The sequence below is a fragment of the Microcaecilia unicolor genome, chromosome 8, assembly GCF_901765095.1.
Source record: "Microcaecilia unicolor chromosome 8, aMicUni1.1, whole genome shotgun sequence".
In the NCBI taxonomy this organism is placed as follows: Eukaryota; Metazoa; Chordata; class Amphibia; order Gymnophiona; family Siphonopidae; genus Microcaecilia; species Microcaecilia unicolor.
Window position 1 is genome coordinate 18981342 of NC_044038.1, and position 26991 is coordinate 19008332.

Here is a 26991-nt window from a genome sequence, read left to right on the forward strand (position 1 = left end):
TGTCGCAGGAGGTCCTGGCATCCATGTTGAGATGAGAACAGGTATAAGCAGGAGCAAATCTCAATATGGCTGCCAGGACTTCCCTTGGCAGTCTCACAAGCCATTTTGAAGGAGGAACCAGTTGTGTGCAGGAGCAAATGGGGATCATTCTGTGCCCATTACTCACCGATGATACAGTAGGTCTAGGAAGGGGCTGCCACCAAAGTGAGGTTCGCAAGGGAGCTGCTGCTGGGGGGGGGGGGGTTGCAAGGGGGTTAAGGGGGTTTCTGCTGAGGGGGGGGTGGGAGGGGGGCTGCCGCCGGTCTGGAAGTAGGGCACTTTTTGGTTGGTAAGAGGGCAGGGCCAGTTTTGTTCATCTTTGGTTTCGGCCAAAACCAAGCAGCCAATTTCAGTTGCAAATTTGATTTTGGCCGAAACTGAAGATCCTGGTTTTTGGTTGGTCTCTAGTCTCCCTTTCCCCCTATATTCTACAGTTGCTGTATCTTGACCAAAAGGCCAAAGATGAACCTTCCTCAGGTTACGGCTCTGACCAAAATGAGGCCAAGAAACAATCAAGGCTGACTCAAAGGTATCCACAGGACAGGCCCATCCCACTAGGCATCTGCCTAGGGTGGCGGATTTGGGGAGGGGGGGAACAGAGAGTGTTGGGGAAAATGAGAGAGTGGATGTCTTGAGGATAGGAAATTGCCTAGGGTGGCGGGTTTGGCAGGGGGGAACAGAGAGTGTCGGAGAAAACGAGAGAGTGGATGCCTTGAGGATAGGAAATTGCCTAGGGTGGCGGGTTTGGCGGGGGGGAACAGAGAGTGTCGGGGAAAACGAGAGAGTGGATGCCTTGAGGATAGGAAATTGAAGGGAAGACGTGCTCACTTCTACGAGTCTTCAGGGCAGAATAATTAATAGCCTCCATTTTAATATGCTGTATGCTATGCTTTTTTGCAAAACCTTTTTCTGCATTGGGTACCCAGAAAGTTGAGGACAGATGTCATGTTAACTATACACTTTGTGCTAGTTTTCTGCATATGTGCCCCCATGCTTGAATGTAATTTGCTGTATCTTGGTCTACCTCTGCTTGTGTGTTGAAATCTCTTCAGGTAGTCCAGAATGTGGGGGCATGCCTATCCTTGCTTTTACCATATTACTCTTTATCTTAAGGAGTTGAATTGGCTCCCTATAGACTCAGAGGTGCAGATGAAAACCTTATTCCTTATTCACCATGCATTGCAAGGTGATTCTACTTACTATCTATCTTTGACTGACTCAAGATTTATACATCAACAGAGTCCTGAGATGAGAGGGGGTGTGATTCCTTGAAACTTCCTTCTTAAGGAAGATAACTTATGAGGATACAAGGTATTGTGCTTTTGACTCCTAACCATGACTCTCTTACTCAACACCCTCACTTATCACCCCTACCACTGCAATTTCCCCACCCCTAGCTGTCTGTTCGTCTGTCCAATTTAGATTGTAAGCTCTGTTGAGCAGGGACTGTCTTTTTCATGTTGATTTGTACAGCGCTGCGTAAGTCTAGTAACACTATAGAAATGTTTAATAGTAGTAGTAGTACTTATGAATGAAACATGCTTCCAGCTGTTTTTAGAGCACTGTCTAATACTACCGTTTTTAAGAAGCAGTTGAAGAGTCGCTTATTCTGTTTGACATGTGGCATTTTAGATTTTGGCAATTGTTGATCTGATGAATATTGCAAGGCATGCTATTTTCAGCTAGTTATGTTTTTATTTTATGTGCTTTGTATATTGAGTTTTTGTTATGCTTTCTTTATTGTTTTGTGATTTTTTTTCTTTTTTTCTTTTTAACGCTTTGTTTTTCATTATGTATGTATCTCTTGTGGTGATCCCAGGCTGTCCTGGTCACAGATCCTCAAATTTTAGGGCCCAGTGCCCTCTATAGGCCAGTGAGACAACCCTGCTAAGGCCGTATTAAGCTGTCACTCTACCTGCAAAGTCCTCACACACGGCAGAACCACACTAAAACTTTCCAAAAAGTAGTTGTCTTGTCTGAAAGGAAGGTGAGCCCTTAGGTCCCGCAAGGCCCCGAAGGACCTCAAAGGACAGCCGTGCAACCCCAAGTCTTCACCCGTGGCGACCGCCGTTCACCAAGGGTTGAGCCCCCAGCTGCAGGCGGTCAACGGGACTTCTGGAACCGCGGGGTTGACGAACTGACCCAGACTGGAACCAGGAGCGAAGAGGGCAGAAGGAAAATGGAGAAGTCCAAAAACAGGCAACAGGTCAGGGCAGGCAGCTCACAGCGTAGTCAGAATCAGGCAAAAGGTCAAGGCAGGCGGCTAGCAGAGTAAACCAGGAACAGTCCAAAAGTCAAAACCAGTAGAGCAAGGAAACCAACTGAGAACAAGAATGAACGGAGACTGGCCTTGGGAAACAGAACCTGAAGCAATGTCCTATCTCAGGCCTGCTCCTTAAATACTGCCAGCATTCAACCGCCCAGCCCCCATAAACATAGCCGGCCAATCAGAACCTGGTTACCGACAGAAACCTTCGATTGGCTCTGTCTGACCTCCCAGGCGGGACTACAGCACTGGCCTCCCAATCTAACTCCTCTGAGGCGGAGCTTCGGGTTCCCACGCTCGAAAGTGAAGGAGACGCCGGCCATCACGCCTCGGCGCCCTTCCCCCCACTGGCGCAAGCACAGACCCCATAGCCGGCGATCGAGAGTCCAGCAGCCGCAATCGCCGGGCCTCGGCCCCGGACTGGGCGGCCATCACTGCGGCCTCAAGAAAGCCGGCTTCACCGTGGTGGACGCCGGCTCCTGCTTCCCGCGGAGGAGCAGCCGGAGGGAGCGACGGATGTGACAGTAGTAAATGAAAAGGTAAGGAAAAAGAGGTTAGCCTTTATAAACTACAACAGATCACAGAAAGAAGAAAGGTGACAATATCTGGAAAAGCTATGAGAAGCTGGTAGAGTAGTCGGGAAAGCAAGGATGCCAATGGAAGAAAAAATAGCCAGTACAGTAAAATGGGGAACAAGACAGTTTTTAGATATGTTACTGATAGCAGGAAGTTCAAAAGTGGCATTGTGAGACTCGAAGGTGAAGGGGAGGAATATGTAGAAGCTGATAAAAGATAAGGTGGAAATGCTTAACGCATTTCTGTTCTGTGTTCACAACTGAAGGGTCAAGAGCAGGACCGCAGAAGATGAACACAAATAGGAATGGAGGGATGGTAGTCCCTGAACGATTTTCAGAGGACTGTGTTCACGAGGAGCTGGCTAAGCTAAAGGTGGACAAAGTGATGGGGCCGGATGGCATACATCCGAGGGTACTGAAGGAACCTCAGCTCTGCTGGCTGGCCTTTTCAATGCTTCTTTAGAGTTGGGAGCGGTCCCGGAGGACTGGAGAATAGCAGATGTGGTCCCTCTTCACAAAAGCGTAAGTAAGGAAGAGGTTGGGAACTATAAAAGGTTTTGGAATCCAATCATTTACAGGACCTGAGACAACATGGTTTTACTAGAGACAGGTCTTGTCAGACAAATCTGATTGATTTCTTTGACTGGGTTACCAGAGAGTTGGATCAAGGGAGAGCGCTAGATGTGACGTTTTTAAATTTTATCAAAGCCCTTGACACAGTTCTGCATAGACAACTAATAAATAAACTGAGTATCCTCAGTATGGGCCATAAAGTGATTGACCGGGTTAGGAATTGGTTGAGTGGAAGGTGATAGAAGGTAGTGGTAAATGGAGCTTATTCTGAGGAAAGGGATGTTACTACTGGTGTGCTGTAAGGTTCGGTTCTTGGGCTGGTTCTTTTTAACCATTTTTGTAAGCGATATTGCATACACCACATGAAAGATCTGAAACACAAAATTGCTGATCTGTTTGTTAGTGATCTGTAACCTGTCGTTAAAATAATCAGTAGTACCTAAAAATTGGAGGGTGGCTAATGTAATGCTGATTTTTTTTTTTTAAAAAGGATTCTAGGGGTGATCTGGGAAATTACAGACCGGTAAGGCTGACTTCAGTGTTCGGGAAAATAGTGGAAACTATTATAAAGAATAAAATTACAGAACACATAGACAAACATGGTTTAATGGGACAGAGTCAGCATGGGTTCAGCTAAGGGAAGTCTTGCCTCACCAATTTGCTTCATTTCTTTGAAGGCGTAAATAAACATGTGGATAAAGGTGAGCTGGTTGATGTAGTGTATCTAGATTTTCAGAAAGCTTTTGATAAAGTTCCTCATGAGAGACTCCTGAGAAAATTACCAAGAGTCGTGGGATAAGAGGCAATGTTCTTCTGTGGATTAGGAATTGGTTATTGGACAGAAAACAGAAGGTAGGGTTAAATAGCCATTTTTCTCAATGGAGAAGAGTGAATAGTGTTCAGGAAAGATCCGCAGACAAGTGGAGAACTCGAACGCCCCACGGGAGAACACAGGTACAGGAGAAAGTGGGATGTTTGACCACAGAAACACAAAGCCTGGAAAGATGGATCTTAAAAACACTTGTTTATTGATTAAAAATTACTCGACACAACAGTTGTGTTTCGGCCGTTAGGCCTGCATCAGGAGTCACTCTTGACGAACGTCTAGTGGACGCACTGAACTGTGCGCAGCAAGATGTTTCGTGTAGTCCGTACCCACATTGCTATGCAATGGCACCAGCTCAGGTACCAACATTGTATGTGCAGGACGTCAGACTCGGAAACAGAATGAAGCCTTGCGCCGGAAGAAGAGGACCTCAGCTGGCAGGGGATGGGGTCCCCCGCCAGCAAAGGTAGGCGACGGCAGGTTGGAGGCAGGAAGAGGGGGTTGAGAGGGTTGGCAGGGGGGTCCAGGGTCAAATCTACGGGGCCCAGGCCCCCGTGGTCCCACGTAGCTACGCCACTGCTACTGCCGGCCCAATGCAGCTGCCGGCGGTAGTTCCGCCCCGAGCATGCCATTTCTTTGGGGAAAAGGAAAACCCTGGAAATGCCTTGCGCAGCGCTAACCCGGCGGTAATCGGGCATCGCCGTGTGCTGCCCAGCTACCACCAGGTTAGCACCGGAGCCCTTATCGCCACCTCAATGGGTTGCATTAAGTGCTGCTGCTGCTGCATGGCCACGCAGTAAGAGTTCTCACTACGTGGCCATTTTTCTTTGGCTTTTAACGGCTGCCTAAAAAATGGCCCTGACTTGCAGGAAAAACATCCCCTGCCAGCGCAGAGCCCTTTATTTATTTATTTATTTAGATTTTGCTCACACCTTTTTCAGTAGCAGCTCAAGGTGAGTTACATTCAGGTACTCTGGATATTTCTCTGTCCGAGGAGGGCTCACAATCTAAGTTTGTACCTGAGGTAATGGAGGGTTATGTGACTTGCCCAAGATCACAAGGAGCAGCAGTGGGATTTGAACTGGCCACCTCTGGATTGCAAGACCGGTGCTCTAACCACTAGGCCACTCCTCCACTCAGCAACATTCCCTGTAGAATCACCAATAATAGCAACATTCCATGTAGAATCTCAAATAGTAGCAATGTTCAATGTTCCACTGCATGAACCACTAGGCTACTCCTCCACTAGCAACGTTCCATATAGAAGCCTGCCCTTGCAGATCAGCAATGTGGCCGCGCAGGCTTCTGTGTCTGTGAGTCTGATGTCCTGCAGGATGTCAGACTCACAGAAACAGAAGCCTACGCAGCCGTGCTGCTGATCTGCAAGGGCAGGCTTTCCAAATGGAATGTTGCTAGTGGAATAGCAACATTCCATGTAGAATCTCAATTCGTAGCAACATTCCATGTAGAATCTCAAATATTTATGTATTTAGATTTTGCTCATACCTTTTTCAGTAGTAGCTCAAGGTGAGTTACATTCAGGTACTCTGGATATTTCTCTGTCCCAGGAGGGCTCACAATCTAAGTTTGGACCTGAGGCAATGGAGGGTTAAGTGACTTGCCCAAGATCACAAGGAGCAGCAGTGGGATTTGAACCGGCCGCCTCTGGATTGCAAGACCGGTGCTCTAACCATTAGGCCACGCCTCCACTTTTCTGCAGCTTGGTAAAAGGGCCCCTTAATGCTTTACATTTCCATATGCTTAAAGAGTAGAAGTTAACTCTAATTTGCACCCCTAACTTCCTCACATGGCAAAGTACTTCCTAGCTTCTTGTCACTCTCTCTACTCCACTTTTGAATTTCAAGTGAAATATTATTATTATTATGACATTTATATCCCCCGTTATCCTGAAAATAGGCTTGAGTTTTAAGACCAGTTCAGTGTTTCTCAAGCTGATAAGGGCTAACCATGAAAAAGCAGACAAACCTAACATATGAATGAGATTAGGAGACAGATGATGTCTGATTTATTTTCTACTGCCTACCTGAATTTCATTCCTACCCAACCAGTTCCTTTTATTATTATTATTAACATTTGTATAGCGCTACCAGACGCGCGCAGCGCTGAACACCTGACACAGAGAGACAGTCCCTGCTCGATAGAGCCTATGATTTATATTATTACATAGGTAAGCAACCTGTCCCAGCCAATCAAATACAGTCATTGAAATCCTGACATTTGTATTGGAAAACTTGAAAGCTTTTAAAGAGGAAAAGGAGGTGCATTGAAACATTATGATACTTTGGCTAAACCTATACTTGACTTCCAGATTGAGCTGAATGGGGTTAAGTTACCTCTGGGTCAAAAGGTGCAGACTTTGGGAGTCTCACTGGGTTCTTTGACACTCAGTTCAGATTCCATCAGTAGCAAAGAACTTTATTCACAGTTTAGGACTAAAAGACATTTTTGATCATCTTTATGATAGGATCATTTAGCTACTGTAACCCAGATTATCATGGGCAGATTATTATAACATGGTTTATGTGGGTCTATTTCAGAAACAGGTAAAAAGATTACATCTTATACAAAAGACAGCGTCCTATTTGGTGGAGTTTGAGGGGACTTTGTGGATATAATCATTTACCCCTACTACTAAGAAAGTCTTGCATTGGTTGCCTATGGAAACATGCATTAAGCTTTAGTCGAGTCCCGATTTAACCAGCCTTTTGGTTATCCAACAGTCGGTAATCCAGGCTCCTCTCCCTGAACAGTAGCAGCCATGCCTCCCGGAACGCCCCCCAAAGTTGCTCCTCCCCCACCCACCCAACCGAACAGTAGCAGCCGCACATCCCACCCTCCTCCACCCACCCGTACGCCATCCCAAGCCTACCTTTGAGTCACTAGTGGTCTAGTGGTGAAGTTCATGCAAGAGGCGGACACTAGAGGTAGCTGTAGCTGTTTTGAAAGTGGAGTCAACGTGGGCAGGGGCAACTGGGGATTGCTCCTGCCCCAACTTTACCACGGACTGTAAGGTAGGTCCAGGGGGGGCCTACATGTGAGTAGGAGAAAAGGCACTTTATTGGGGAAGGGGATTCAGCAAGCACAGCTGCTACTGTTTGGGGGAGGGGAGGGAGAGATGCTTGAATGTGACGGTTGTGCCCTAACAATGTTCAGATTATTTATCTAGCATTTTCAGGGCCCCTTTTACTAAGCCGCATTAGGCTCTACGTGTGCCCAATGTGCGCCAAAATGAACTTACCGCCCGACTACTGCGTGCCTCTTGCGGTAATTTCATTTTTGGCGCATGTCCGGAAAATATTTTTTTTATTTTGGAGCGTGCGCAGGTCCTTACCGCGCAGATTCCTTACCGCTGGGTCTGTGGCCAGCGGTAAGGTCAGACACCCAAAATGAAAGCGTGGACATTTTGATGTTGCCGCATGTCCGTTTTCGGCAAAAAACTTTTAAAAAGGCATTTTTGATACGTGCGCTGAAAAATATTTCTGCGCGTTCTCAAAACCCGTGTCTACACTATCGCAAGCCACTTTTTACCGCGGCTTTGTAAAAGGACCCCTCAGTTATCTGACAACCTTTCAGTGCCATTTATATCAGATAATGGGGACGCTACTGTACTAGTTACGACTTTTTAAGACACTATGGTTTGAATGCTCAATATTTATGCGAAAACCTTGTTGCAGAGTTTAAAAAGGGGTTAGGCGGTTTCCTAAAGGACAAGTCCATAAACCGCTACTAAATGGACTTGGGAAAAATCCACAATTCCAGGAATAACATGTATAGAATGTTTGTACGTTTGGGAAGCTCGCCAGGTGCCCTTGGCTTGGATTGGCCGCTGTCGTGGACAGGATGCTGGGCTCGATGGACCCTTGGTCATTTCCCAGTGTGGCATTGCTTATGTACTTGCGTGGGATATGCATAAAGGAATCCTGTGCATAAGGAATGGATCCTCAGAAGCTTAGCTGAAATTGGGTGGCGGAGCAGGTGGGGGGAAGAGGGGTTGTTGGTTGGGAGGCTAGGATAGGGGAGGGCAGACTTATACGGTCTGTACCAGAGCTGATGATGGGAGGCGGGACTGGTGGTTGGGAGGCGGGAAATACTGCTGGGCAGACTTATACGGTCTGTGCCCTGAAAAGGACAGGTACAAATTCAAGGTAAGGAATACACATATGAGTTTGTCTTGGGCAGACTGGATGGACCATGCAGGTCTTTTTCTGCCGTCATCTACTATGTTACTATGTTACTTATGAAACTTTGGATACATAGGGACCAACTGTAGCTAGATTAGTACCCTCAGATTATGGGATATATTGGGTCAGACTGTCTCTGGGTACAGAAGGATTACATACGTTTCGGAAAGCAGTTGATAACGTGGTTACTTAGATGGTTAAATGGTACTGATTTAATACATTGGCTCCTATCCAATTTACTGGAGTTTTTCATTTTAATTTTATGAAGCTTGTTGTTGGCTAACCTTTGTATTGGTTATTTATTGTATTGCTAAAATACTGCATGAGCTGTGTTATTTTATGTGATTATACACTATTACTCCCACTGGGGTGTGTAGAGATTAAGCTATTTTAATATATAAAAATAAACAATTGACGGAGCTTCCAATCTGGTAGCAGAAATTTGCTTACAGCTGGCTCGGATTGTCCACATAATCTGTCTCCTAACGGGTGATTTGCATAGTATAATGAAATACTGTATTTAATATGCACAGTGGAATAGCTATTACAAGTTGGGTTTTTTTTTCCTCTGCGGCTTTGCAGATCTACCTGCACTTGACTAATTACACCGTTCCCAATGAGCAGCGATATATCATCCGGATCCTGTTTATTGTTCCCATCTACTCCTTCGACTCTTGGCTCAGCCTCTTACTCATTGGCAACGACCAGTATTATGTGTATTTCAACTCTGTACGAGACTGCTATGAAGGTAAGGATGGCAAGACTCTCTGATACAAGAGCTTCAGGGACAGAATCAAAGTTGAGGGTTAGGAGGCTTGTTCTGGAATAAAGTAGAGAGTATGGAGAAGGGTCTTTGGGGAAAATGAGAGAGACGGGGTGGAGAAGGAGGACCTAGAGGGACCAGAAGAAAGGGCCTTGAGTGAAATGAACATCAGCGGTTGGAGGGACACCAAAAATGAATTTTAAAAAATGGGATCAGAAAACAACAAAAACTCTTATCTACCTATCCTGTTTGTAAAATGTAAATTTAGGTGTTTATTTTCCAGCTGATTTGCGGGTTTAAGTATACAAAAAAAAAAAACAGGTTTAGGCAGGAGTACACTGCAGCCCACCACTGAATATTTTTTCCGGTGGAATCAAATGTGATTTGATTTACCGTATTTTTCGGACTATAAGACGCACTTTTTTCCCCCAAAATTTGGGAGGAAAATGGGGGGTGCGTCTTATAGTCCAAAGGTAGCGATTCCGGATCGCCCTCCCCTACTCACGTCAGCGATGTTCCCTGGTGGTCTAGTGACGTCGGGGCAGGAAAGAGCCCCCTCTTTCCTGCCCAGCGTGCTGCTCTCCGTCCTCCTCCGTCCTCCTGTATGCTGGTTTTAGAGGAGGGAAAAAGAGGAAAATTTTTTTTTTCCTTTTTCCCTCCTCTAAAACCTAGGTGCGTCTTATGGTCCGGTGCGTCTTATAGTCCGAAAAATACGGTATTTAAACGGTTTACAATAAACATATTACAACTAAACATGGGGCCTCTTTTATCAAGCGGCACTAGGGGTTCCCAGTGCCAGTGGTGTAGCCAAGGGGCCCACCCACTTTGGGCTCAGGCCCACCCAGTAGCAGCACCTATGATGTGGCTGGCAGAGATCTCCAAGCCCCATCAGCCGAAAACTCCCAACTGTTCCTCCTGCATACATTGTAAATAGTAGATCTTTGCCTGCAGCGACTGTTACATACTGCGGATGTCAGGAAGTATTTTTTCACGGAGAAGGGTGGTGGATGCTTGGAATGCCCTCCCGCGGGAGGTGGTGGAGATGAAAACGGTAACGGAATTCAAACATGCGTGGGATGTGCATAAAGGAATCATGTGCAGCAGGAATGGATCCTCAGAAGCTTAGCTGAAATTGGGTGGCGGAGCAGGTGGGGGGAAGAGGGGTTGGTGGTTGGGAGGCAAGGATAGTAGAGGGCAGACTTATACAGTCTGTGCCAGAGCCGGTGATGGGAGACGGGACTGGTGGTTGGGAGGCGGGAAATACTGCTGGGCAGACTTATACGGTCTGTGCCCTGAAAGACAGGTACAAATTCAAGATATGAGTTTATCTTGGGCAGACTAGATGGACCATGCAGGTCTTTTTCTGCCGTCATCTACTATGTTACTATGTTACTATGTATACTGCTCGCACCGGCCCCACAGCCTTCTCTCTGATGTATTCCTGCCTATGTATCGGAGGGAAAGCTCTGGGGCCAACATGAGCAGTGTCTATTTGTTGCTGCTCGCTGAAAGTGAAAATCCTGCTATTTAAAAGGTATATAGGGGAGGGGGGATGTTTGAGAGACCATGTGGCATGCAGGCGAGAGAGGGAGAGACCAAATCATTTGTGGGACAAGGTGGAGTTTTTCTGCCCACCCATCTTGGGCCCAGGCCCACCCGAAATTGGGTGTGTGGCTACGCCCCTGCCCAGTGCAGCAATGCCAACAAAGCTCATTCAAAGCCCATCAGCATTGCCACACGGGACCCACTAGTACAACTTGATAAGAGGCCCCGAATTTGCAAAACATAAAAGAGGTAAAGATTTCCAATAGCATTCAATAAGACTTACATAACCAAAGTAGTCCTACGTTTCCAAAAGCATGTGTAAAAATATGTACATTTGTGTCATACGAGAGTTGTGAAGACAACCCAGGGGGGAGGGGTGATAGAGCACTAGGGGAAGTGGTGTTTTTATGGTGTGTGTGTCGAATAAGGGAGAAATTCTATATATGATGCAAAATGTTAGGTGCAAAAACACATGAATGTGCCCATTTATAGAATAACACCTAGGTGCTTCTGTGTGGATCAGCAAAGAAGGCGTGGCCGTGGGAGGGGCATGAGTGGGTCGGAGTGTTATAGAATAGGTCAGATCTGTGCCTAACTCGCACGCCAGGATTTACACCTGGCTTCAGTTCGTGTAACTCCTCGCACCCAAACTTGAGTGAGGATTACAGCGCTACACGCTGTTCTGTAAAGGGTGCCAATCCCAGAACACCCATGATAGAATATCGTTTGGTACCGAATTTTGAGCACCATGTATAGAATTTTCCCCATGCACCTATTTTAACTAACTAATGGTTAGTGCAGTGAGCTGAGATCCTGGGGAACTGTGACCCTGGACAAGTTATTTAACCCTCCGTTGCCCCAGGTACAAAAAAATCCTTAGCCCCCTTTTACAAAGCTGTGCTATTACACTGCCGCGTGGCAATGCCAAACAACCCGTTCAAAGTGAATAGGCTTTGTCGGCATTGCCACACCGCTTTGTAAAATGGGGTCTTAGGTTGTGAGCCCATTAGGCGAAGGGAAAGTACCAGCATATACCCCCAAATTCAGGACGTCAGAAATAGAAGGAAGCCTTTTGCGAGCAGAAGAGGACCTCGGCTGGCGGGGGATAGGGTCCCCCGCTAGCAAAGTTAGGCGACGGTGGGTTGGTGGTGGGAGGGGAGTCGAGAGGGTCGCGTCGGGGGGGGGGGCAGGGCGGGTGAGTGTCTGCAATGGCAGGGCGGTGTCGGCGACACGGGGCGGGGCTAAAATGTGCCCCCTCACCTCGGGCTCTGGACCCCCCTCCCGCCAAAGTCTGGCTACGCCCCTGGCTGGGATATCATCTAAGCATATTTTATATACCACGCCTAAATCTAGAATACGCTTCGGTGGAAATTTATTCCACATGCATTTTTCAGGCCCAGTGTGTACAGTTCTGCCTACATCTAGTAGCACTATAGAAATAATCGGTAGTAGTAATAACAGATATCTCTTCTCGCTCTCGCTGGGGATGGTGTAATTATTCAAATGCAGGTATATCTATGATACCAAACAAAAAAAAAAATTAGCCTTGTAATAGTTATTTCATCATGTCAATTACATTTATTTCATTATACAATGGAAATCATCTGTCAGGAGACCTATGTCAGGCAACAGTTTAGATGTAAGCAAGTTAATGCGATCAGACTGACGGTTGAACAGATTGGTAAAATAGTTCCTCCCGCACCCAACCCCACCATATTACTAAATGATTAGTATGCATTAGGCTTGAGTATTTAGTTTTCTTCCTCTTTTATTGTGTGATTGGAATTTTTCTGAAACACATTTTTATTTTCAAAGGCCGTTGTACTAATATTTTACTGTCTGTCCGCAGCGTTTGTGATTTACAGTTTTCTCAGTCTCTGTTTTGAGTACTTGGGAGGAGAGAGTGCCATCATGTCAGAAATCAGAGGAAAGCCCATCAAGTGAGTAAAAATACACAGGGATCGCCTTCGCCGGGGTGCCTCTAACTGTCCTCTTTCTCTAATATATAAGCATTGCCATATTGGGTCAGACCAAAGGTCCTTCAAGCCTAGTATCCTGCTTCCAACAGTGGCAAATCCAGGTCACAAGTACCTGGCAAGATTCCATGATGCAGAGATAAGCAGTAGCTTTCCCCCAAGTCTACCTTAATAGCAGTCTATGCACTTTTCCTCCAGGAATATGTCTGAATCTTTTTTTTTTTTTTTTAAACCTAGCTAGACTACAGTTTTGTTATGCTCCCTTTTTCCAGGTCTAGTTGTCTTTATGGAACCTGCTGTCTACAGGGAATGTCCTATTCCATCGGTTTCCTCCGATTTTGTAAGCAGGTGAGTGTGTATCAGCAGCAGAACATCTACAAGAGGGACGATGCGGCCTAGTTCAGATGCAACACAAAAGCAAAAAAAATGGGGGGTAGACCTAGTCGCTTCCAACACAAGGGTTCTTGTTTATTTCTAGTCAAAGAACTCTTGACATATAAACGCAATACACTCAGCAAACACCTGCCTCAGGAGGCATCAATGCAGTTCAGGTGTGTGGATAACACAGGAGTAACAGTCTCTGGTTCCAAAATGAGGAAACAAATTTAGCACTGTCAGTCTGGAACGATGATCAGCATTTTTTTTTGCTTTTGTGTTGTGTCTGTTGGTGCGCTTGGGGCTTCTTCTGCGTTTTGGGGGCCTAGTTTTGAGATACGCATACTCTTTGGTCCTTTTGGGCAGTTTCTGTAGAGCTAATGCAAATTTTCATTGCAAGTCCCGAGGTTCATGCGTCGACTATTGAAGAGATCGGGTTAGACTGATCAGGTCCTATTTGTTTCTTCCTTCCACAGGCAACGCTGCAGTTTTGTATTGTGAAACCCATCATGGCGCTGGTTACCATCGTCTTGCAGGCATATGGAAAATACCATGACGGAGACTTCAAGTGAGAGCTTGGATGGGATAGGGAGAGGGGATAGATAGGCCTTCTGACTGGGATTTGGATGGCTCATTTGGCTTTCAAAATTCAAACAAAAATCAACTCTTAACGCAATACCACCCTATCTCTTTTTCTGGATATGAACTCCTTATACTTGACTGCTCAATCTACTGTATCAATTAAGATCTTTACTGTAATACCACTGTATCTCTCACTCCGGGAATGGTGATTGTCATGACGGAACAATGTAAGCCAAATAGGTGGGGAAAATGTGGGATACAAATGCAATAAATAAATAAATAAACACTAATTCAGCAAAAGATGCCTTGAAAAAGACAACCTTTAAAAGTGAAAACAAAAATTCACACTTTTTCATTCATTCACACTGTCAAAATTTAGAAATATTTGGAATATTTTATTCTTAATGGAGGAAAAAGACCTCAAAAGTCTGCACAGCGGCAAGAGTAATTTCTTCGTGCCGGCACTTTATAGACCACGTTGTTATCATAGATCAAAAAACCTCCACTTATTTTTAGGTAAACTTTATAATTTTTCATCTTTTTTTTTTTCAAAAGCATTTTTATCGTGAAAAACACATATCAGGAATACAAATGAAGTCACTTAGGGCCTCTTTTACTAAGGCACACTCACGTTTTTAGCGCACGCTAAAATTGTGGGCACGCTAAATGTTAGAGACGCCCATAGGAATGCATTGGCGTCTCTAACGTTTAGCGTGCGCCAAAAATGTGAGCGCGCCTTAGTAAAAGACCCTCTTAGCTTTCAAATTGCCCAACGATGCTCTCCGTTTCACTCTGAGGGGCATAATTGAAGGGCGCCGGCCATCTATTTGGCCGGCGCCGCAAAGAGCAGTCCCGAACCGTATTATCGAAAAAGATGGCCGGCCATCTTTCCTTTCGATAATACGGTTCGGGCCGGCCAAATGTCAGAGATGGCCGGGTTTGAGATGGTCGGCCTCGGTTTTTGCCCGTAATGGAAACCGAAGCCGGCCATCTCAAACCCGGCCAAATCTAAGGCATTTGGTCGTGGAAGAAGCCAGCATTTGTAGTGCACTGGTCCCCCTCACATGCCAGGGCACCAACCGGGCACCCTAGGGGGCACTTCTAAAAATTAAAAAAAAAAACATAAAAATAGCTCCCAGGTGCATAGCTCCCTTGCCTTGGGTACTGAGCCCCCCAAATCCCACTCCCCACAACTCTACACCATTACCATAGCACTAAGGGGTGAAGGGGCACCCACATGTGGGTGCAGTAGGTTTAGGGGGGGTTGGAGGGCTCCCATTTACCACCACAAGTGTAATAGGGGGGGATGGGCCTGGGTCCACCTGTCTAAAGTGCACTGCACCCACTAAAAACTGCTCCAGGGACTTGCATACTGGGTATGACATTTCAGGCTGGCATAGAGGCTGGCAAAAAAGTGTTTTTTGGGGTGGGAGGGGGTTGGTGACCACTGGGAGAGTAAAGGGAGGTGATCCCCAATTCCCTCCAGTGGTCATTTGGTCAATTGGGGCTCCTTTTTGAAGCTTGGTCGTGAAAAAAAAGGGACCAAGTAAAGGCAGCGAAATGCTCGTCAAGCCCGGCTTTTTTTTTCCATTATCGGGCGAAGCCGGCCATCTCGTGAGCACGCCCCCATCCCGCCTTTGCTACCCTATCCACACGCCCCCTTGAAGTTTGGCCGGCTCCGCGACGGAAAGCAGTTGGCGCCGGCCAAAATCGGCTTTTGATTATATCGATTTGGCCGGGTTCAGAAGATGGCCAGCCATCTCCCGATTTGTGTCGGAAGATGGCCGGCGATCACTTTCGAAAATGAGCTGGTCTATGTAAGGCTTCTTCAGGGGACTAAGTGCTTCTGGAACAAATCCATCCTTAACCGCTTTGTTCCAAACAAATATTACTCTTACTGCTGTGCAGACTTTTGAGGTCTTTTTCATCCATTAAGAATAAAAAAAAATTCCAAATATTTCTAAATTTTGACAGTGTGAATGAGTGAAAAAGTGTGAATTTTTGTTTTCAGCTTTAAAGGTTGTCATTTGGTTTTCAAGCCATAAGCACCTGGAATAGTCTGTCCAGGGACATTATGGCAGCATCTTCTCATGCTCCTCCCAAGTGCTAAAGATAAGACTTTTTTATTCTCTGTTACCATTATATTACACGTTGTTTTGATTACTTTTTTTGTCTGGGCAACAGCTGGTTATCTGGAATCCACTGTGAGCCCTGATTTAGGAAAGTTTGTAGAATATAAGTATATTGATTGGACTGGATTGTTGTAAGTTAGCAAAAGAAAGGAACTCTTTATTTATGCTGTTATCTGGATTTATTTTCCCTTTATTAATTACTGTTGTATTTATATTACCTTTACTTATTGATGTTGTATTCTCATGTTTTAAATTAAAATAGGCTACAATTAACATACTGATGGGGGTCCTTTTTTTTTTCTCCACAGTGTTTCCAGTGGATATCTGTACATCACCATCATCTACAACTTTTCCGTCAGCCTGGCTCTCTACGCGCTTTTTCTCTTTTACTTTGCCACCAAGGATCTCCTGCGCCCCTTTGAACCTGTCCTCAAGTTCCTCACCATTAAGGCTGTGATCTTCCTCTCCTTCTGGCAAGGTGAGAACCCCTTCTCTTTCCTCGTCAGTTGCCATCAAAGTATAGAGTAAGTGTGAAAACAAGCCAAAATGGCATCTTTGCTAAAATTTAAGACGACCCCCAATTACCTGAACCTTGTGACCTTGGATAAATCACTTAACCCTCCACTGCCTCAAGTATAAACTTAGGGGGCTCTTTTAGAAAAGTGCACCAAAAAGTGGCCTGTGGTAGTGTGGGTGCGTGTATTGGACACGCAGTGGACCATTTCTCCAGCGTTTCTAGAGGAAAGGGGGGGGGGGTTGGGCCAGGAAATGGACGTGCAGCAAAACGAAAACAAGCGTGCATTTATTTATGGCCTGATCCCTTAATGCCACCCATTGACTTAGAGGTAAGGGCTCGCACGTTACCCGCACGGTGACTGTTCAGGGTGCGCCAACTGCCAATTACTGCCAGGAACCCCCCCCCCCCCCCCCCCCCCGCAGTAGAAAATAGAAAATTATTTTCTACCATGTGTTTTCAGCGCACGCCAAATTCAGAATTACCGCCAGGCGCATGCACTAGCCAGGCAGTAATGCCGATTTGACATGCGTGTAGGTCCTTATGCACTGCTTGCAAGTTCTGTAGAGACAGGAAGATACTTTGTGTACCTGAAAGTAACTTGCCTTGAATTACTGAGAGAGGCATGAGCTAAATCCAAAAAAGATCCCCTTCTGCTGGAGTTTCTCAACACCTTCCCAAGTTGGAGCCCTCACTGTCAAACGAGTCCAGCCAACATTTTGGAGCTATATACGACTATTTAAGGACCCAAATATGAAACTCTCTCTGCACTAGAATTTTTTAAAATAGTACTGAATAAGATAGTTTATTAAAATTTTCTTACACAGATCACAGCAGTTTACAATATTAACAAAATAAAATATAAAGGAAAGGAACCCCATTAAAATATTTAGGGCCCCTTTTACCAAGCAGCTTGGAAAAGAGATGGCTGAGGGGGATACGATTGAGGTCTACAAAATTCTGAGCGGTGTAGAACGGGTAAAAGTTTTTCACTGTTTCAAAAAGTACAAAGATCAGGGGACACTCGATGAAATTACATGGAAATACTTTTAAAAACAAATAGGAGGAATTTTTTTTTTCACTCAAAGAACAGTTAAGCTCGGGAACTTGTTGCTGGAGGATGTGCTAACAGCGGTTAGCGTATCTGGGTTTTAAAAAGTTTTGGATAAATTCCTGAAGAAAAAGTCCACAGTCTGCTATTGAGATAGACATGGGAAGCCACTGCTTGTCCTGGGACTGGTAGCATGGAATGTTGCTACTATTTGAGATTCTGAATGAAATCTTGCTACTCTTTGAGTTTCTGCATGGAATCTTGTTTCCCTCTAGGATTCCAGAATCTTGCTACTCTTTGGGGTTCTACGTGGAATGTTGCTACTATTTGAGATTCTGAATGGAATCCTGCTACTCTTTGAGTTTCTGCATGGAATCTTGTTTCCCTCTAGGATTCCAGAATCTTGCTACTCTTTGGGGTTCTACGTGGAATGTTGCTACTATTTGAGATTCTGAATGGAATCCTGCTACTCTTTGAGTTTCTGCATGGAATCTTGTTTCCCTCTAGGATTCCAGAATCTTGCTACTCTCTAGGGTTCTACATGGAATGTTGCTACTATTTGGGTTTCTGCCAAGTACTTGTGACCTGGATTGGCCACTGTTGGAAGCAGGCTAGATGGACCATTGGTCTGACCAAAGTTGGGCAAAGTACTTAAGTAACAGTAAAACTAAATGTGTATTTTTAATACTAAAGTAAAAGTACAATGAAGAACACATAAAAATTTTACTCAAGTGAAAGTAAAAAAGTTACTGCCTAAATAATTTTTTTTGAGTAAAAAGTAAAGTACTTTAGCTACAGTGAATGCATCTATTGTTAACATTTTTATCCCAACAATTTTATTGCTCTACTTCACTTTTAGTAAAAGTAAATTTTGAAAATGGCAGTCACTCATGTGATGTTCAACAACTGAACTATCAGGAAGTGGATTGTTTAATCTGATTTAAAAAGTTCCTTCAAATCAGGCCAGGCCACAATACTACTGATGCCTTTTAACTGGGTCCGCAGGTATTGATCAAGGGAATCTCTGTCTGAAACACTTGACTTCCTTAGTGCAAAGAATGTTTTATCATCATCATCGTTGTCGTTACCTGCATTAGTAGTAGCGCTAATTCATCACTTGCATCTTCATCAGTGGCGTTCTTTGGTCGGCAGCCACCCGGAGTGGATCGCCGCTGCATACCCCCTTCCCCCCCCGGGTGCAGTGTCGTTCATCCCGTCTGGGTGCAGCACGACACCCCCATCCCGGCACAGCACTTCCAAGTCCCCCCCCCCGGGTGCATTCTTCTTACCTGCTGGAGTGCTGAAAGCAGCCGCGTGGCTGTCTGCTCCGCTGCTTCCCTGCTCCCTCTGCTGTTACTTCCTGTTCCGGGACAGAGGGAGTAGGGAACCAGCAGAGCCGACAGCTGCATGGCTGCTCCCTGCACCCCCTCCTGCAGCGTGCACCTGGAGCGGACCGCCCCACCCTCTGTACGCCACTGATCTTCGTCTTTCTCATTGTCATGTTGACCAATTACAGAGAAGGCTTTCACAAAGTGGAAATCGTTGTCTGTTGTGGTCCTAACAATTTTTTCATCTGATGGCAAACTCTGTTTGAATATGTTCAAGAACTGATGCAAGAATGTTGACTGTATGGAAACTCTTCAGTCTTAAGGCCAGGCCAGCAGACTATCAATCCAGTGGACAGTCAACGCCAATATAAAATATTCCATGGGATGTCCAGCAGTCTGTTGTGATAGAGACATATGTCTATTCACCAAGAATTGTAACCACTTTTCAGCTTCATCTAAGTGTCCAAACTCATCACTGTTCTGTTTGGTTGGAGACTAGTAGCCAGTTCAACAAGCATAGGCGACTCCACTGTTCTTATAGGCTGTATTTCCTGTTCCAGGTTTTGCTGTTTCATTTGGTTTACTGAGGAATCATCATTTAAGTCTCTCTGCCACATTTACTTTTTACTTTTTTAACTGCAATCATCAGAAGTAACTAGGTAAAAGTAGTAAAAATTGTTAAAACTATTATTTTGGTAAAAGTAACAAAACTTTTACTTAAGTAATGTAGCTAGTTAGATTTACTTAGTCACTACACAACACTGGGTCTGACCCAGAATGGCTATTCTTACGTTATTGTGTTTCGGAGACCCTGTACAGAAAGTGCTGATTCCTGTTTGTTGTCTAGGGATGCTGCTGGCTATACTGGAGAAATGTCGAGTAATCCCTGAGATTCAGATCATTAACGGGAGAGAGGTGGGTGCAGGGACCGTGGCTGCAGGTTACCAGAACTTTATCAACTGCATTGAGATGTTGTTTGCTGCCATCGCTCTGCGCTATGCTTTCACCTGCCAGGTTTACAGGGAGAAAATGGAGAGCTCAACAGGTAAGAACGCTTTTACCACACTACCTAGTGTCTCAGTATGAAGAAAAGCCCATTATTGAGTAGATAGTTGTAAACCACTGTCGCTATCCGAAATAGGTTAAAGCGGAGGTGGGCAACCTTGGTCCTCGAGGGCCGCAACCCGGTAAAGATGTCAGGATTTCCCCATTTAATATACACGAGATCTGTTTGCAAATGATGGAGTTAGTGCATGTTAAACTATTTATAATGTAGTGTAAGAAGACTGTTACCGGGAGAGGAGAGACAGTCGCCAGGAGTGTTCAGCTGGCGGGGCTTGGGGGAGCCTCACCAGCCACATCAGAGATCACCATTTATAACCAACCCAGGCCCACCTTGGCTATGCCACTGCTCTGCTATAGTAGCTTAAATAAAAGCACTGACACAGGTGATTTGTGCAACAGAAGGATAACACTCATTCTCGTGCATCTGAGGCTTTTGGTATCTTAACAGAGCCAGAGGTGCGGGGCGGGGCTGGTGGTTGGGAGGCGGGGCTAGTGCTGGGCAGACTTCTACGGTCTGTGCCGTGAAAATGGCAGGTACTAATCAAGGTCAGGTATACACAAAAAGTAGCACATATGAGTTATCTTGTTGGGCAGACCTGATGGACCGTGCAGGTCTTTCTCTGCCATCATCTCCTATGTTACTATGAGGGGCATAATCGAACGGGGCCGGCCAAATTGATGGCCGTCCATCTTTAGGGCAGGCGCCATAAGCGGGCGGAGCCAAGCGTATTTTTAAAATACGCTTGGCGCCGGGCAAATTGCTCGCCGGGTTTAGAGGAGAATCGCCGGGTTTATATGAGATGGCCAGCTTCGTTTTTCAACCATAATGGAAACCGGGCCCGGCCATCTCAAACCCGGCGAAAAGCAAGGCATTTGGCCGTGGGAGGAGCCAGCATTTGTAGTGCACTGGCCCCACTCACATGCCAGGACACCAACCGGGCACCCTAGGGGGCACTTAAAAAATTTTAAAAAAACAAAACAAAAATAGCTTCCAGGTGCATAGCACCCTTACCTTGTGTGCTGAGCCCCCCAAAACCCACTCGCCACAACTGTACACCATTACCATAGCCCTAAGGGGTGAAAGGGGCACCTACATGTGGGTACAGTGGGTTTTGGAGGGCTCTATATTAACCACCACAAGTGGAACAGGTAGGGGGGGAATGGGCCTGGGTCCACCCGCCTGAAGTGCACTGCACCCACTAAAAACTGCTCCAGGGACCTGCATACTGCTGTCAAGGAGCTGGGTATGACATTTCAGGCTGGCATACAGGCTGGCAAAAAAAGTTTTTTGTTTTTCTTTAGGGTGGGAGGGGGTTGGTGACCACTGGGGGAGTAAGGGGAGGTGATCCCTGCTTCCCTCCGGTGGTCATCTGGCCAGTTGGGGCACTTTTTTCAGACTTGATCCTAAAAGTAAATGGACCAAGTCTGGCCGGCGAAATGCTCGTTCGAGCCGGCCTCTTTTTTTTTTTTTTTTCCATTATAAGATGAAGCCGGCCATCTCGTACCCTCACCCCATCCCACCCCCATCCCGCCTTCGCTACCCTACCAACACGCCCCCTTGAAGGTTGGCCAGCGCCGCGACGAAACAGCAGTTGAAGCCGGCCAAAATCAGCTTTCAATAATACCGATTTGGCCGGGATCAAGAGATCGCCGGCGATCTCCCGATTTATGTCGGAAGATCGCCGGCGATCCCTTTCGAAAATAAGCCTGTATGTAACTTACTAGATGAGAAGCAGGAGCTGGGGCTTATTGGTGACCTTATGGATTCAAGTCTTGTCACTTTTTCATGTGTGAAGAGTGTAGCCTGAAGCGATTCATTGTTCCACTTTCTGGAAATGAGTCTCCCCACAGCATGGCAGATTGTTTCAAGTTTATTTAAAACTTTCTGTCCCGCCTATGGGAAAAACCTTTCAGGCGGCTTACAATCAAAATTTAGTGGTAGTTAAGTAAATTAAATTTGAGACAACAAAAGGAACCATAGGAAAAAAACGTAGAAGTATAATATATAGATAGGAAAGGGTTTGAACATCAAGGTAGATGCATTTGTTTTGAAAGTCACAGTGGAACCAGTGCAATCCCCTCACCCCCCCCCCCCCCCCCCCCCCACACCAGGGGCGTATCTGCGTGGGGCCACCGGCCTGGGCCCCTGCAGATTTCGCTCTGGACCCCTCTACCGCCGTTAACCCTCCCCCGCCTACCGCCGTCACCTACCCCCGAGGTCCGCTTCCTCCTGCCGTTTTTAAAAAATATTACTTCAGCTGGCTGGGGACCCCAACCCCCGCCAGCCCAGCCGAGGTCTTCTTTAACTTCTTCATCCTCGTGATGTGAAAGCTGCATCCTTCCAGTTGGACGGAGTCTGACATCGCAGCACATTGTACGTGCAGGATGTCAACGTGCTGCGATGTCAGACTCCGTCCAACTGGAAGGATGCAGCTTTCACAGCACGAGGATGAAGAAGTTAAAGAAGACCTCGGCTGGGCTGGCGGGGGTTGGGGTCCCCCGCCAGCTGAAGTAATATTTTAAAAAACCGGCAGGAGGAAGCGGACCTCGGGGGTAGGTGACGGCGGTAGGCGGGGACCGTGCAGGTCTTTTTCTGCCGTCATCTACTATGTTACTATGAAAGGGTTGACGGCGGTAGGCGGGTGACGGTTAACGGCGGTAGGGGGGGCGGCGGCCGGGGGGCTATAATGTGCCCCCTCACTCTAGCCCCTGCCCCCCCTACCGCCGAACCTCAGATACGCCCCTGCCCCACACACACAAAAAAGCATTCTTCAATCAAAAGAAAAAGCATCCTTAAAAAAAGGTTTTAAAGTATGTAAGGAATGACATTGCCTTAAATGAATTGGCAATGAGTTCCATAGTTCTGGAGCTTGAACCAGAAATATGCTGTGTGTGTGTCTGGTATGTTCATGATGTATTTCTCTATAAATAGAAACATTGAGACGATGATGGTGTCAGGTCTAAGACATGTAGGAACATAAGGAAATAAATAACACGCTAAATATAATGGTTTGTTTGAAGTACAAATTCTGAAAGCTAATAGTAACATTTTATATGTTTGCAGCGTGCGATTTGGTAACCAGTGAGCATTTTTTAAGTGAGGCATAACATGGTTAAATTTTTTTAAGTCCATTTATAATCTTAATAGCTGTATTTTGAACAATTTGTAGTCGCTGACGGTCTTGAGCATGCAAGCCCATGTATAAAGAGTTGCAGTAGTCTAGTTGACTAGTGCGTAAGGATATTTAATGATAAGGGGTAAATCAAAGACTGGACAGATCTGATTAATGGAAGCCTAAGATTGTGTTTGCACCTAGTGCTCTCAGTGGACAGGGACCCATGTTTCCCCCCCCCCCCCCCACCACCACCACCACCACATACACACACACACACAGTGGGCCTGCTAACTGCATAGGAAATGGTGATTTGGATAATATTGTACAACATTATCCATGAAGAACAGGTCTGATGCTGAATCAAATCCCTTGGCTTTCATGCCTTCTCTCTTACTAGATTCATTTTGGTATTTGATTTTCTTTATGGGCCTTACTTAGGGAGTAAAGGGAATACCCTCTTTCACAAGGAGGACAATTTTCGATAAAGGGAATACCCTCTTTCACAAAGAGGAGAATTTTCAATAAAGGGAATACCCTCTTTCACAAAGAGGAGAATTTTCGATAAAGGGAATACCCTCTTTCACAAAGAGGAGAATTTTCGATAAAGGGAATACCCTCTTTCACAAAGAGGAGAATTTTCGATAAAGGGAATACCCTCTTTCACAAAGAGGAGAATTTTCGATAAAGGGAATACCCTCTTTCATAAAGAGGAGAATTTTCGATATGACGTCTAAGTCCAACTTTGGATATTTTCCTCAAAACGTCCAGAATCCAGATAGTAAATATAGCCTTCGAAACAGCAAAGCACTTTTTTTTTTTAATGGCCACTTGCTAGAAGTTTTAGTGCTCTGTGCATTGATCTTTCTGGTCTATTGTCAACAAAAAAAAAAAACATTCAAGTGAAAAATGCATAAATCAAGCCATTGCCAGCATTCTTAGTAGACTGGCCACACAGACATCCCAGCAGAGCAGTGGGACACACTAGGGGACACTGCATTGGAATTCACCTAAAAGCTCCCAGGTACGCCTCACTGTTGCTTCCTTATATTGTATAGTGAGCCCTCCAAAACCCACCAAAAACCTACTGTACCCAACTGTACACCACTACAATAGCCCTTATGGCTGCAGGTGTCACCTATATTTATTTATTACATTTGTGTCCCACATTTTCCCACCTATTTGCAGGCTCAATGTGGCTTACGTAGTACCGTAGAGGCATTCGCCAGTCCGGTAAAGAAACAAATACAGGTGGTATTATGGTTGAGTAAGGAACATATGTTTCAGTTACAACGGGAATCAAGGAGAGGAAAGATTATTTAGTGTGGTGCAGTAGGTTTTTGGTGGGTTTTGGAGGGCTCACACTTTCCACCACAATTGTAACACTTAGAGTGCATTATGGGCCTGGGGATCTACTTCTCCATAATGCACTGCACCAACCATTAGGCTACTCCAGGGGCCTGCTTGCTGTTCTAATAGGACTGGCTATAACATTTGAGGCCATCATAGAGACCGGTATGCACTGTTTTACACCTTTGGAGGGTTGTAGGTCAGTGACCACTGGGAGAGTAAAGTGGGGTCATTCCTTTATTCTTCCATTGGTCATCTGGTCATTTAGGGAACTTTTTTGTGGCTTAGTGGTTATAAAAACAGGTCTAGCTCAAAACAACTTAGTTTTAGTGCTGAACGTTTTTCAGCCATAATGGAACAAAACGAAAACATCCAGGTCATAGGAACACCCAAATCCTGCTCTTAACATGCCCCCGATTATGCCCCCTTGCGATTTGGATGCATTGCAGATGAATTGCATGGAAAAAGTCTGGAAAATGGGTTTCAAAAATATTGATTTGGACGCCCAAATGCTGCTTTATGCTGCTTTTTAGATGTTTTTGTCCTTCGAAAATGAGACCCATAGAGGGGCATTTTCGATACGATGTTTTAGTCAAACTTTGGACATTTTGCGCTAAACGTCCAAAATCCAAATACAAAACGTGACCATTTTCAAAACTGCAAAATGCTTTTTTTTTTTTTTTTTTTCCGAAAATACCGTTTGTAACAAGTTTTTGTGCTCTGTGCATTTATCTTTTCAGGCCATTTTCGAAAAAATAAATGTACAAGTTAAAAACGCAAGTCATTAGGATGTAGGAGGTGCCAGCAGACATCCCAGGAGAGCAATGGGGCCCCTAGGGGGCATTTCTGTGGACTTCATGTAAATGCTGCCAGGTACACATCTCACCATTGCTCCTTTATCTTGTCTGCTGAGCCCTCCAAAACCCACCCAGAACCCACTACACCCAACTGTACACCGCTACAATAGCCCTTATAGGTGAAGGGGGACCTATATGCGGGTACAGTGGGGTTTTGTAATGAGTTTGAAGGCTCGCAGTTTCCACCACAAGTGTAACAGGTAGGGGGAGGTAGGGGCCTGGGTCCACCTGTCTGCAGTGCACTGCACCCACCACTAGACTACTCCAGGGACCTGCATGCTGCTCTATAACACAGGAGGCTATCATAAGAGTCTTACTATTTTTATTCACATTTTGGGGGTTGGGAGGGGGTCCGTGACCACTGGGGGGGGTCATCTCTGATTCCCTCCAGTGGTCATCTTGTCATGTAGGGTACCTTTTTGTTCCGTATTCTTTCTGAAAATAGGTCTAGACCCAAAACGTTTTCACCCTAGACATTTTGGTTTTGTTCCGTTATGGCTGTAAAATATCAGTGTTACACAACCAAAAAAAGGGTGGAAGAGAACCAAGTCCAAGAGATCAGTCCAATATAACAGGATAAGATGCTCCAAACACAACTTTATTTGGACCCTACACAGTCCGTGTTTCGGCTACAAGAGCCTTCCTCAGGGGTCAATCGATGAGTGCTCAGCTTTTTATCGATTGATGATGGAGCTCAGGAGTATCTTGTTTTAGTCGGGACTACACGCATCCTGATCAAGATACTCCTGAGCTCCATCATCAATCGATAAAAAGCTGAGCACTCATCGATTGACCCCTGAGGAAGGCTCTTGTAGCCGAAACACGGACCGTGTAGGGTCCAAATAAAGTTGTGTTTGGAGCATCTTATCCTGTTGTATTGGACGGATCTCTTGGACTTGGTTCCCTTCCACCTTTTTTTGGTTGTGTTTCACTTTTGTGGAGAGTGTGAACCCCATTTGTTTCTTGAAATATCAGTGTTAGGCATGCCCTAAGCCCGCCTTTGAGTCCCCAACACACCCCCTTGTGATTTGGATGCACTACAGACAAAATGCATAGATAGGCATCGGCACAACAGGTTTCAAAAATACTGAAGAAATGCATCCAAATGGTGCTTTATGACACTTTTTGGATGTTTTTCTCTTTCGAAAATGAGCCCCTCTTGTCTTATTTAAAGCATTGTCCTTTCTGTTCTCCGCCATGGCACTGGGTACCTTGGATGCCCTTCTCTCAATGTGTCAGTTGACACTGAATTTACACTACTGTATTTTACAACAGCTATTCCAAGTTCTCAGATGCCCCCCTCAGCCTCTACTGTGCACCAAAGCCCCACAGGCATAGCATCACAGAGCGCAGAAAAATCCATGAATTTCCTGGAAGTCTAGTTAAGTATCACATAAAGACAGGCTGCCTTCAGGCTGAGTTCCCCTGCAGTATTTCATGCTGCCAAGTTTTGTTTTTGGCTTTTTTTGTTCTTTCTGCTGAAAAAAAGAAATTTAGAGCAGTTACACTAAAACCAGTCAGAAAGCAGCAATTTCCTGTTTGATTCCTGAGCAGAAGGTCAACTCCCCCCCCCCCCCCTAAAATTGAATGTTACGCATCTCAGATCTTCCACCTCGTGGAGACTGAGCAGTTCTAGCATAGAATTAAACCATCCTTGTAATAAGCGATGCTTAAGGTTGTCCACTGACCTGAATTTGATTCCTGGCTGAGTTGGCCAAGGCTAAGAAAGATGCAGAGGCTGCATTCACAGCCTTTTGCAGTGGCATTCCTTGGTCGGCTGCCACCTGGGGAGGATCGCCGCTGTGCACCCCCCCCTCGGGGTGTAGCGCATCATCTCCAAGCCCCCTCCCCCCACCCAG

The 26991-nt window shown here is 45.6% G+C and overlaps 1 protein-coding gene across 1 annotated transcript in view; it reads left to right on the forward strand.

The window, feature by feature from the left end:
- The window catches only part of TMEM184A (transmembrane protein 184A), a 54404-nt gene that overhangs the window by 23504 nt on the left and 3909 nt on the right, over positions 1-26991 (forward strand). Inside the window, exons 3-8 of the mRNA XM_030213068.1 lie at positions 9064-9229; positions 12639-12729; positions 13038-13113; positions 13617-13708; positions 16163-16332; positions 19595-19792. Coding sequence (XP_030068928.1) covers positions 9064-9229; positions 12639-12729; positions 13038-13113; positions 13617-13708; positions 16163-16332; positions 19595-19792 — 793 coding nt within the window. The remainder of the gene's footprint in view (positions 1-9063; positions 9230-12638; positions 12730-13037; positions 13114-13616; positions 13709-16162; positions 16333-19594; positions 19793-26991) is intronic.